General features: G+C 36.2%; 1 protein-coding gene across 3 annotated transcripts in view; it reads left to right on the top strand.

The window, feature by feature from the left end:
* Window positions 1-13,794, top strand: part of LOC150093568 (uncharacterized) — a 133,998-nt gene that overhangs the window by 87,992 nt on the left and 32,212 nt on the right. For all 3 annotated transcript variants that reach the window (XR_016550310.1, XM_090412811.1, XM_090412810.1), the window contains exons 27-29: window positions 3,218-3,302; window positions 5,982-6,070; window positions 10,835-10,897. Coding sequence is in view for 2 of the 3 variants with exons in the window: in XM_090412811.1 (XP_090268937.1) it covers window positions 3,218-3,302; window positions 5,982-6,070; window positions 10,835-10,897 (237 nt within the window). In the remaining variant the exon portion in view is untranslated. The remainder of the gene's footprint in view (window positions 1-3,217; window positions 3,303-5,981; window positions 6,071-10,834; window positions 10,898-13,794) is intronic.

The following is a 13,794-nucleotide window of genomic DNA, read 5'->3' as shown; positions in this document are numbered from 1 at the left end:
CACATATAAATACAACCGAATATAGACGTTAGACAATCTCGTGCCCATTTCCTTTCAGCCGAGAAAAGTTTCCAAAGTGTATCGCCTATTTCGTTTCCGTTTGCACAAATTCATCATTATTTGAAAAATAATCATGTATTTGATCCAGCAAATCACCCACGCTCAAAACTCGCCCAAAAAATTGGCAGAAAAACGATCTCTTTCTGATTTTTAATTGGTACGTTAAGGGGTTAAGTCAGTGTTTCTCAACTAAAGGTGGTCCGCAGGCAGACTTAAAGTAATTAAATAAATATATATTTTTTAATTATCCAAACAAATTAAAATTGAACAAGTAAGTAAAATTTATTGAAATCAAATGGAGACTTAAAAAAACAACACCGTCAGAACGTTCAAAGACGGAAGCAATAAAACTATATTGTTGTTCACTTCGCCCCTCTTTTATTACTCGTCATTCTGGCACTACAATAATTTATAGCGGAAGAATGACGAATAATAAGAGGGATGAAGTGAACAACAATATAGTTTTATTGCTTCCGGCTTCCCTTGCTGTTTTGTCAGATTTTAAGTGAACATGTGTTATCCACATGTCAACCAATTGTTTGATGTTTATTGATTTTTATTACTGAAGTTTTTCCTCCTTCAACCAAGGCTTCAGAAGCGCTAAATGATGCTTGGACAAAGTGTGCCGTGAGTTAACACCAGTATTTTTATATATTTTTTGGAAACGGTTTCATGGAGAACTGGCTTAGAACTGGGACTTTGAAAAGAAGGGCAAATGAAACAGGTGATGCTAACCCTAAGTTGTTGTAACGGCGAGTAAATCTGATACTATTAAAGTAGAAGAAACAAGCAGTTCAAAGAAAAGGTAGAGTAGGAAATATAACAGTTCATATTTGGAATTCGGGTTTACTTGGTGTGGAGATGAAAGTGAACAGAAACCTCAATGTGTTTTGTGTTATGAAGTGTTGTCGAACGAGTGCATGAAGCCTGCGAAATTCCGACAACATTTAGAAACTAAACATTGTGATGTGAAAAATAAGCAAATTGAAAAAAAAAAGCCAATTTAAGCCAATTAATGTCCATGCTTAGCGACATTAAATCATGGGAAAGATGTAGTTTCGGCCATGGGTTCGATTAATAGCAGGGCACTGGAAGCATCCTATCTCTTACGTTTGCGCATAGCGAAAACAGGGAAACCTCATTCTATCGGGGAAAATTCGTTACTTTCAGCTATAAAAGATGTGGTAAAAACTATGTTTGATAACAAGTTACTAAAAGATGTTGATTTGATTCCTCTTTCAAATGACACTGTCGGTCACAGAATTAATGATATGGCAGGTGACGTCGAATCTCAGTTAATCGAAAGAGTCAAGAAGAGCCGTTACAAACAGACTACTATCAACTGACAGTGGGTTTAAAATGCAATTCCGTGATCTTGGTTTGGCTCGATTCTGGATCTCGCCTTCAGTGAGAAGTGAATTTCCCGAATTATCTGAAGAAGCGATGAAAATCGCAATGTAGTTTTCTACAACCTATCTCTGTGAGAAAGGATTTTCATCGCACCCTCAAATAAAAACAAAATACAGAAATCGTCGTTGTGTGTGTGTGTGTCGATCTTCGACTGAAGTTGACCAATATTGAGCCAAATATCCAGCAACTATGCAAAGGCCGAGAAGCTGGACCATCTCACTAAAAGGAAGTAGTAACATAATTATATCGTATTATATATTTGGACTACAATTTCCGATTATTCTCGTAACTGGTTTTGGAATTAATCCCTTTCCAAAATCGGACAAAATCGGGGATGAAACCAAAGTTATGCAAAGTGGAGTCACAGTGAGGCTCAGCTCTGCTGGCGAGGAGGATAACTGCCTGTGTCCTGTTTAGCGAAGATCCGTATCTCGTACGGTCGCTTGCGAAAATATGCGGCCGAGCACACCGAATCCGCAGCATGCAGACAACAACATCCGTACGGTCATAGATTATACAGAAACACACGTCACAACGTAACGAATACAAGGAGCACACAGGGCGGATATAAATAAAACCACCACACACTTAATGAATCCGCCAGATTTACAATGAGCACTGTTGTACTTCTGGATAAAACAGGATGGATATAATTAAAACCACCAAGATAACAATTTGTACAAATCACATGCGTACGGTATATACGGCATACAGTCGCTGGCCTGAAAATTCCCCGACAACGTGGATGGCACTTTGCGACTGACATCGTGGGTTAGACTTATAGATATCGGGAAGGACCTCACATAACAGGATGTCTTAAATTTTTTTGCTGGTCAGGGAAATAAGGCGATTCGTTTGGGCCGGACGCTCGCGTGTGTGTGTGTGTGTGTGTGTGTGTGTGTGTGTGTGTGTGTGTGTGTGTGTGTGTGTGTGTGTGTGTGTGTGTGTGTGTGTGTGTGTGTGTGTGTGTGTGGATGGGAGGCATTAATGGCTTTGGGATGTTCTAAGAGAAATGTTTGGGTATATGCAGGGGATGAATCAGAAAGTACTTGAAGGGAAAAGTTGTTGTGTGGCTAGTTTCATGAGTATGGGTAGATGGACCGGGATTAAAGATAAACATCGTTGTGGACAGATGAATGAAGGTTCAGCGGGATGGCGCTGAAATTCCCCATTCATTTGCTCATGGTACCAACGGCGCTAAAAATGTTGTTGTGGGATGAGCTTAATGAGTGTAGGCTAACATATAAAATATATGTTAGCCTACACTCAAAAGAATGGGAATAACATATAAAATATAAAAGTTGTTGTGGGCAGATGAATGGGGATACCTACGGGACCGCACTGAAATACTCATTTATTTACCCACAGCAAATCGGAAACTGATACCTTGTTCAATGATGATATACTTTTAATCGTTTACTTCCAACTTAATTAGTTATGTTTCCATATGTATTCAAAACATGCTTTTAAATTTATTATGTTATAAAAAGCACAGATTTTCCAAAATATTGGTAATTCCCACGTACATTAAAAAAATTACATAACTTAGTGGTTCGTAGAATTAAATTAGGCATTTTACTGGTCCTTGGGCTTAGAAAGATTAAAAAACGCTGCTTTAAGTTATTAACATGCTTTTGAGATTTTGTACCTTAAATTGATATAATCATGATTCTTGTTTTCAATTTTTATTTCACAAGAGCTGAAATTCATCATCATCATAGTTAAATCAAGGATATATTAATTTCAGCCGATGGATCTACTTATGAGTTGTTCGATGGTATCATCGACTTGGAACACCATGCTACTGACCAACCTTTCGAAGCTCAGGAATGGTAAGAAATTTAAATGCATTATACACAAATCACAAAGTAAAATACTAACCGATATGTGAATGACATGGTTTGATTTACGTAACAAGTCAAACTACACAAGAAGTCCTAAATGCTGGACTATTAAAATAAAAGGAACAAGAAAAGGAGAATATCTTGTAAAAGATGCTTTCTCAAGGAATGACTGTAATGAAAAACATAAAAATATTATCCTATCACCCAAAACTCCTTTGAAATATACTCAATGGGGATTTGTCCCTCTGCTGTTTTAGGCGTAGCGTCCATAAATTGTCCAAGATATTAAGAGGTTATGACGTCTAAATAGTATTCAAACAAATTAGAACCATTAGAACTATTTTTCTTGATCAATGAAGCATTTGTATGCGAAGTATGCACATGCAAGTTCGGAAGCTTGCCAAACTCTCACGAGACAGAGAGAGAGAGAGAAGGATACAGAGAGACAGACATACAGAGAAAGAGAGAGGTGGAGAGAGAGAGAGAGAGAGAGAGAGAGAAAGAGAAAAAGACACAGAGAGAGACAAACATACAGGTAGACAGACAGACAGAGAGAGAGAGAGAGAGAGAGAGAGAGAGAGATGACAAAGAAGGCTTAATCTTAAATGAGATTACGATTAGTAGCATTCGGTTATCTACTTGGATCCAGTCTAATAATGTCTTAAAAGATATATATGTATATATATCTTTTCCTATATACATACCATTAGATGACAATGAGTTATCTGTCATAATTTTTTTGCAAACTAGAAGCCGTATAGATCCTCCGTAGTTCAGTCGTTATAGAAGAAGCCCAAAAAGAAAACGCCATCCAAACGGATGGCGTTTTCTTTTTTCTTTTTTTTTTCCATATTATCCATCGTAGTACTCTACTTCACGTTCGGTGAGTGTGTTGAGACGTCCAGTGCGGGTAGAACTTGCAGTTGATTCTCAGCCGAAGAGATAGACCTGCCACATGGTATCCTTTAACAACGTGTCTTTCAAACTCCGTCAGTTTCTCCTTTTCGCAGCCATTTGACTCAGGCAGTTATACTAACTTGGGAGTATCATTTCCCTCCAATTTATATATATATTAGAGCATAAATTTTAAATGCCTTTAAATTGAGATAAAATATGAAGTTTTAATGAAAATTATACAACTAGTTTCAGCCTTTTGCAGCCTTCTTCAGGTATCTACTAAAGGTAGAACACAGTAATAAAAAATTGAACTTACAAAAAACTGAGAATTACAGTAAAAAATTGCAATACATAATTGACACAAAAAACGTCGTATTTTTCAAGTCGTTCCAACTAACGTGCTATTGTTTGTTGTATGCGTGCTTGCAGGTTCTCGTAAGCACCAGTATTGAACAACTGCAGTATGCCTATCAGGGATGTTATAACACAAATTGCTGTTCAAATGTTCAGGATTAAGGAGGATTTCTCTGGACTCCACGATTTTTCTTTCAAACTCATCACGACAGCGAAAAATGTTTTCGGATTTGTCCCAGCAAACTGAGTGATTCTGTAGATCGTCATGAGGGTTATTAGAGAAAAGAACATGACTGGATAGCGCAGATGCATGTGATCTTTTATAGGAGATGTCTCTCTTATGCTCCTCAATACGCAGTTCAACAAATTTGTTAGTCTGTCAAAAGTTCTGAAATATCCATGTGTTTACATAACTTGTAAATACCTGGATATTTCAGGTTACGATGAATAGGCTTCGGATGGCTTATAAGAGAACGGACTTTAGGGAGTGTAGTGAAAAACGTCCTGATGTTGTATTTTTTAAGGACTTTAGCCAATTTATTGGAGACTGAACTAATGTAAGGGATTGAGATGCTACCTTTAAAATCAATAGTTTCCGTAGTACGCTGCCTAGGAGGATCCAGAAGAAATTTCTTATTTTTTCAGAATATCCATTTTGTGTAAAGGTAAGAGAAAGTTGTTCAATTTCTTTTTGGAGTTCATCTGGTTCATTTAAAAGAGATCGTGCTCTGTGTCCTCAGGTAGAAATAGTTCCGTGCTTTTGTGGTGGAAAGTGACGAGATTGACAGTGCAGATATCTGTTACTATGAGTTGGTTTTCGGTATATACAGATTTTAAATCTATCAGAGCATCGTGTAAGAATTACCTCCAGGAAAGGTAGGCAGTTATTTCGTTCTACTTCAGCAGTGATTTTATAGCAGGATGCTGGTTGTTAAGAAGTTGAAGAAAATCCATGAGTGATGTGTGTCCGTGACTCCATATAATGAAAATGTCGTCAACATAACGTCTCCAAAGTTTCGGCTTAAATGAGAAGGACGATATGGCTTTTGTTTCAAAATCTTCCAGGAAAATGTTTGCTAGAACTGGAGATAAAGGGTTGCCCATTGCTAGATCTTGGTTTTGTTTGTAAATGGAGTCCCTATAGCTGAAGTAGCCAGATTGAATACAATGCTTTACTAAAGCAAACATCATTTTAGACAGTTTGTCCTTAAGTAATGTTAATACCTCCTCAGTAGGAACGTTAGTAAATAATGAGATAATGTCAAAACTTGCTATGATATAATTGTCACTGATTGCAAGATTTTCGATATGAGAAACTATATATATATATATATATATATATATATATATATATATATGCACACACGCGAGTTCTCTTTTTTTAAAAAAAATATAACGATTTATTTTATTTTGTAGGTTGGGACACAGAAGTTATGAGTGACTTCTCGTATCTGCTTAGCATGTGCAGTCGAGTAGAGAGTGCAGATGTTCCTGCAGCCATAAAAGTAAGTTTCCATGAACGCACGATATATTTGTTCCAACAACTTAGAATTGTATTTGAAATTATAAGACTTTTTAATAGAAATATTTAGTAAAAATATGTCTTATGCAGAGGTGCCCAAAGATACGCAAATAGAATTCCCTATGAATAGAAACAAAACCTGTGCTCACCGATAACACGATGAACAGTGATATTATCACCAAAATAACAATTTATTATCGATGATTGCTACAATCTATACGAGCACTCTAGTGGTTTCATTAAACCTTCTATTGCGAAAGGATATTTAAAACTACATTAATCTTTAACCATGTTAACACAGTTGAAAATTTTTTTTCTCGTGCATTATATGTTGGCATAGTAATTAACATATAGTTATTTATCAGTAGTGCCTCAACTGGTTTTAATGATATTTGATGCCGATTAAAAATAATAATACTTTTGTTTCATTTTGTTTCATTATCAACAACCTTTACCCGTACAAAGTATTACTCGTACTCGAAAGACATAGTAGAAGTAAAATAGCATTCTTATTATTAATATTAAGATTCCAGGGAGTCCAGGACTCATCGAGGGAGGCCACATACTACACAGCAGCTATCACACTAATTCTTGAATTCTTTCACACTGCTTGCATTCACGACATCCAAAGGCAATCCATTCCAATCACGCACCACCCTCTGAGAAAAAAATCTAGCCCTCAACCCCGTCTTGGCAGCTTTCATTCTCAGCTTCCAAGGATTCCCCTCTCGTCCTTTCCCCACCCTCCATAAATTGAAATATTCCATCAATTGAAATCTTGTATGACCATTTCAAGATTTCAATTGATGGAATTTTTGAAAGTCTCAATCATATCACCCTTCTTTCTAGTGTTCGCCAGTGCCCGTAGTCTACAAATTCTCAATCTGTCTTCGTAATTAGTATTCCGCAAACCTGATATCATTTTAACACAGTTTGCACTTTGCACTCACTTGACTGTATTAGAATCGCAATGGAAACCAGAAGACCAGACCTGCGCACAATAGTCCAAGTGAGGTCTTATCAAGGCTTCGTAAAGAGGCAAAATGACATTCTTATCTTTACATGTGAACGTTCGTGTCAGCATTGCTATTATCTTTTGAGTTGTATTTGCAATCTTTACCACATGGCCCCTGAATTTCAATTTCCTACCTATCCGTTTCTTTTACCAAAATCCTACCAATATGATACGACATTGGATATCCAATCACGCCGAAGTGAATGACTTTACATTTACTGACATTTAACTGACACCCATTTTCCCATGCCCATAATTCCAACCTATTCAAATCATTCTTCAATTACTGCATAACAGCAGCATTCCTGATTATGCTACCTATCTTTGCATCATCAGCAAATAGTTGAATGTCGCTTGCCAAATCCTACCAAATATCATTAATATACAGATTGAATAACAGTGGACCAAGAACTTATCGTTTTGGTACACCACTTGTTATTAAATCTTGCAGACTCACATCCCCGTATACCACTTTTTGATATCTATCAGTAAGGCATCATCTTCTTAATCATGCTAATATTCTATAAGCCAAGCCCATTTTCTCCAATTTATTCAATAGTCTATCATGTCGTGTTCTGTGAAAAGCCTTAACAAAATCCAAAACTATCATAGTGTATCGATTTCCCCTGTCTATTTCAATGGTGATATTGTTATAAAATGTGAGCAATTGCTGAAACATGACCTTACCTTAGTAAACCCATAATGTTCATTGCAAAGTAGAGATTCACTGCTAACCCATTTCTGAATGCGAGCCCTAATCAATTTTTCCAAAATCTTCACCACCACTCCTGAGATACCAATTGATCGATAGTCGGATATATCGGTCTTTGCTCTACGCTTGTGCAGTGGAATTACCATGCATTCCTTCCATTCCATTCCTACGGAATCTTTCCTGTTCAGCCTGGTCAAAAGAATAGCTAGTTCAGCTGAAAACTATTTTAGCACACTGCTGATATCCCATCAGTCCCTATTGCTGAATTCTTATTCAATTTGTGCAACAGCTCTAATACCTTGTCCCTATTACACCTGGATTTCTTCATCCAGTGAAGAGGTAGCAGTGAGCTCAGTGTTATGTACACCAGGTTGATAGCTTTTAATGAAATGGGCACTCATTATCTGATCAAACTCTTTTGCGTCTATAACCCTCATGCCATCTGAATTTAGAAGAGTTTTCCTTTCATATTTATTCTTAATTTTACTTGCAGCATATTGATAGAATTCTTGTGGGTTGTCTTTATCACGCAGAGACAGTTTCTTTTCATACTTTGCTTTCCGTACAACACTTGTGCCTATTCTAGACTGCTGTTTATAACGTTCGTAACTGACGTCATCCTTATGCACACGGTATTCCTTCCACATTGTCCTTTTCTTACGAATGTTTTGTTTAATTAGATTACACATCCACTTGACTCCTACCGTGTTTATTCTTCGAACTCTCGGGACACATTCTGATATATCATCATTTAACTATTGTTTAAATGCTTCCCATGCACTGTCAATATTCTTCTTTCCATCCAGCAACCGATCCCATTCCACTGAACTTAGTATACTTCTCAGCTGGTCATAATTTCCTGCTTTGTAGTTCAGCATGTAACCTTTTCTGAATGGAACATTCATAAACTTAGTCTCACCTCCCAAGTGAGTACGGCATGGTCACTGCCACCAAAACCGCGCGGTTAGCCTAGTGGCTTTGCGCTTCGCAACCATATGCCTGGAGAAGGAGAGTCCTGGGTTCGATTCCCGTCGCCGACGTGAGGAGCTTAAGGATTTTCCTCAGCCATAGCCAACTTAGCTAGTCTTGGGCGTGGACAGCAGGATTTTCCTCCCCAGTTTATCTGGGGGTTTTCATCCTGCAAGCAGGCAAACCGACCCCGTGAACACACACACGGATCTACAGCCATAAATACTTAATCCCCCATGAGGGGGCTCAACTCGTTCCAATAGGGACGGGGGAGAAAAGGGAGGAAATTCCATATAAATAAATAAAATAAACTGTCACCAACCGGAGGCAGAATAGTTATGTCTTTAACTGAAACGCTCTCTGATACTATAATCAAATCTAACACTCTTTGCCCTCGAGTTGGTTCTGTGAAATGCTGCTTGAGGAAGTTATGTCGAAACAGCTCAACGAATTCGTTTTCATTCTTCTCATGCGTTTCTATTGCTACTCAATCTATATTTGGATAATTAAAGTCTCCCATTATATATTGGAATACATATATTACAGTATAATTCTGGTAGATAACAGAATAAATAAAACATGTAGAAGAGAACATATTCAAAAGGGAATATAACTGAAAAAAAAATGCATATGAAATAAAGAAATAAAAAATAAAATAATTAAACATCAATGAGAGTTCTTAGAAAAATGAGTACAGTGAGCAGATGGCATCATGGCAGAATCATTAAAATGAATTAATTAGGAAGTTGACGTTACTAGTTGATAAATATCTGAAACGAAAAAAAAAAAAATACAGCGTACATTCATATTTTAGGTGGCAGATTTTCATCATCAGCATGAGACCTCTGCGCTGCTAACTGGAGCTCTAAAGTCGCTTGAAAAAGTGCTCTGATTCATCGTTGCCTAGGCCTCTGTGGATTGAGGATATATTACTAATGTTTGTAGCCGTATACTTTCACATGAAAGAAACACATGTGAAAGAAACATTTATTGGCCACTCAATTAATTTCGTTAAACTTCTGATGTTTTGTTTCGCATCATCAGAAGAACTAACTGATTAAAAACAGCTTATAATAGGTAACATACATAATGAGATATTTGGGATAATGGAATGATTTTACGAAAAGAATTAGAGAAGACGAAACGTTTTATAAAATCATCCCATTATCAAAATGAATTCAACACGGAACACAAGCGCGGTCACCAGTAAACCATGAACCAGCAAACAACTGCATTTGCTATGAAGTTGTTTGCAAAAATATGTATTGGATGACATTCAACCATACTTGGCGTACGTACACTCTGAAATATTGGATTTTGATTTATAGAAGAAAAAAATACAAAATTCTCATTCTAAGGCAATATTTGGGGATTAGATGAGAATTCCGTGTAGGTTTTCTACTTCACTTTCTTCAAATCATGTTGCGATAGAACTTGCAATGCGATGCGCATTGTGAAGTTCAAAGTTGCATTGGTCTGTTCTATAAATACGCTACCACGTGTGAATAATTGCATTATTAAAAGAGGTTGCTCATCCATGGGCATTTATCTTTCCAGCTACTGTATCTAAAGGTCTGAGTCCATAACTTCGCTCTCAGCCTTAATGTTTGGAAAGATGTACAGCTTTATAAGGACCATCACTGGCATCTGTCTTTCCCATACTGGTCCGTTCGTTCAGAATTATACATGAATCTAAACTATGAACTTAAGATGAGATAAAAGAATCCAAATTGCAACAGAAATAAATGCTAACTATATTAACTTAGAAATTATTAGTGTGAATCGTTTTTTCTTGTTTAAAATATTCTCCTGTTTCTTTTATCAACCCGTACAGTGTGTCACATTAATAAGCAAAAAAAAAAAAAAAGAGTAATCAACCACTTATATCCATTTAAAATAATTTAGCGGAATTAATTCTTTAGTGCACTTTAAGGCTTTAAGGTTTCTTGTGTAATTGCGGCTATGTTTTATTGCAAGTGCAAACAAACGTATACTGTATATTTCATGTATTAAAATTAACTCGTGTCTATTTATTTATCAACTTGTTTCAGGAGCTGACAATGACAATCTGCGAAGAAATAGAGCCAAACAAGTTCAAATCGATGAGCATTCAGGTAAGAAAATATTGCATTACCGATAACGTAATACACGAATGATTTTAAGAAAATGCGCTAATCCTTTTAAAAATAGGATTTACTCACCATTCCATACTGTATTCTTGGAAGTGCAATGTTTAATATTTGAGTCCATATTCGCGTCCGTATTTGAAAACATTTCCGAACTCTTGCAAATGCTTGCAACACATTCCTCGCTCGACTAGTACTACTTACTGAAAGTACTATATAAAAGTAAAAGTCATTACCTGGAACTGTCCGCAAGTTTGTTTTTTTTCTACCGAAATTGCGAAAATATCTGCGTCTTCTTCCAAATTAGTGCCAACTTGAGTGTGGGGAAAAAAAAAGCACGGAGTGCCATATCTGCGAATTAAAGAGCATGTAAAACGAATTCGCTCCCTTTGTAGCTAGAATGTTATCGTATCAGACAAAGAAAAGAGAGAGACAGAAAATCTTGTGTGTCGAGGAGTGGCGAGGAAGCAATAAGAAATAGTTATATTTTTCGAGTAATTTTAGCTATTTTTCTGCAGTTTTATATAAAAGTTTCAGTTTAATTGAATTACTATTAGGGAAATATTAGCTGCCGACCTTGTTGCTCGAGTGGTTATCGTATCAGCTCTCCAGCCAAGAGACTGCGGGTCCGAATCCCACCATGGATATGGATTTTTCTGAATGTCCTACTAACTCTGTGTTGAAAGGGAATCTTCGACCCTACCACTTATTCTAGCATAAGACTTCACTCCCAAAACTCGGTGAAATACGGGAGTGACCATATGACATCTACAGATGTCAAATGTGAGGGAAAACATATTAGCTGGTATTTAAACTATCGTCGTCATCGTTAGAGAAACACAATCATACAGAAAACGCTTGCAAAAATTAGCAATAGTAAATAAAACTTAATTTCTTTACTTTTATGTTAACTCAGGTCTACCCTGTTATATAAAAACAGAATAATAACGCGAATTTGTGGTCTTATTCAGTTTTTATGTCTTTTTCTCTTGAAGAAACAGAACTATTTATTCCCATTTTAACCTCCATTCCATCTTCCCTTTCTTGTCAGGCTTAACGAGCTGCCACACCAAGTACGTTGGCTTCTAAGAAACCTGATAGCGCATATGACAAAGCTGTTAATCCTATTTGAATTACCTGCTAAATTGCATGTGTTCTTTTGTGGGTTTGATCTGTTTTGCATAATGAAAATCCCAAGTTTCACGGAGAAAAAACCTCTCCAGTCTCTATGCGACACCAGCTAACTCACTTTCAGTTGAAAAGTCCTAATAAAGGTTCTTCGCCTCTTAGACGGATTGTAACCGAGGTCTTTGCCAAAGGTTTGTCTATACAGACTAAATTTTGAAGGCTCGTCCTATTTATATATTCATATTATTATGTTTCGGACACTCTTAAACCATAAAAGTACTTTAAACATCTGCATCTGAATATACAAATGAAGATTTAGTCTGATCTTTATCGCCTATTTATAACTTGATTTGTTCTTCAATGTTTGAGCAGATATTCGCCATATCAGCAATAGATGTTGCTCTAATTTTTGAAGTTAGAAAACCAGTCCAACATTTGAATTTTACCTCATTGTTCTCTCTCCGAAAGCCTTAACAACTTCTAGTGTTTTGAAGTAAAGCATGATGACCACCATGTCCCGTTCTTTGAAGAATATGCCCTATTTTGAGGGATCGTAAATCTTAAACGTTATAACAAATATTGCGTTGAGTCTCAAATTCAAGCGTTGATTTTGAAGCTAAAACTGTTGAGTTCTGCCTATATTTAAAGTTTATATATAATCAGATCCAGCGTAGTAACGCTAGCATGTAGTAGGGACGAGATTTATTTTATTGGCAAATTCTTAAGTTAACTGGACTGTAGTATTTGCCTATATTTCTAATTTTTCCCTAAATATAGATTATGCACTATTGGACGTCATCATTTTTATTGGGAAAAACCCTTGCATCTCTTTATATACGCAAAAAAAACTGCATCCTAAACAGGATGCAGTCATTTTGTCGTTTCTTTAATTGTGCTACGAAGGACCAAATAATAAAAATAATATATTATAATCAGTCTATTTGTTCTCATTTAAGACATCCAAAAGTGGATTTTATTCAATCGAAATTTTACTCCTATGCTTTAGTATTCAAATGAATAACAAGTGGTTTTGGTATAGTTCAGTGGTGGCCAGTACATAAGCACTGCGACACTGCAGCACCCCCAAGGAAAAAATTAAAAAATTAAATTTTGTTTGTGTTTATAAATAATAACAATGCGTACAACACTATATAAATGCACAACAACATGTTAAAGGTTACAGCTTATGTTTTGACATTGACTGAATAGTTAATAATTGGAATTGTTCCATTAACGCTTTAGATTATTACGAATCAAATGCATCTAACGCTGATATTCGTTTGCGTTTGTGATTGCACGTTACGTCATTCCCACACTGCCCAAACGGCAGTGTATCTTTAGTATTCTTACACGCATTTATTTCTGTCAGATATGAAACGTTTATTATTGGTGCAACTATTTTTTGTAAATCTTATTTTTTTTTGTTAAAATAACATATAATTATTTATTTATTATAGATACAAGGCTTATGACGAGTGTCACTGTTGAAAATATGAAAATAATTATTTAAGTTAAGGGATATTATATTATATCCCATATTATTTCTTAGCCGAATAAGAAACTCAAAGAGTTTCATGCCGAATATAGAAACTATATAAAGTTCGGCGATTCCAAGCGTAAGCAAATACCTGGATAGTGCAGCACCTGACCCACTTGGTAGTGCAAGCTGAGGCAACTCATGTAAAAGGTAGAGCAAGCTCCGATCACTATTCTTGATATTTACCCATAATGTGAACTTAACTTCTAGGAGCTGTAAT

The sequence above is a fragment of the Typopeltis vanoorti genome, chromosome 23 (assembly GCF_054136105.1).
Source record: "Typopeltis vanoorti isolate ZY-2024b chromosome 23, IOZ_Tvanoo_1.0, whole genome shotgun sequence".
NCBI classification, from domain to species: domain Eukaryota; kingdom Metazoa; phylum Arthropoda; class Arachnida; order Uropygi; family Thelyphonidae; genus Typopeltis; species Typopeltis vanoorti.
Note: the sequence above shows the minus strand (reverse complement) of the source record. Positions and strands in the feature narration are given on the sequence as shown.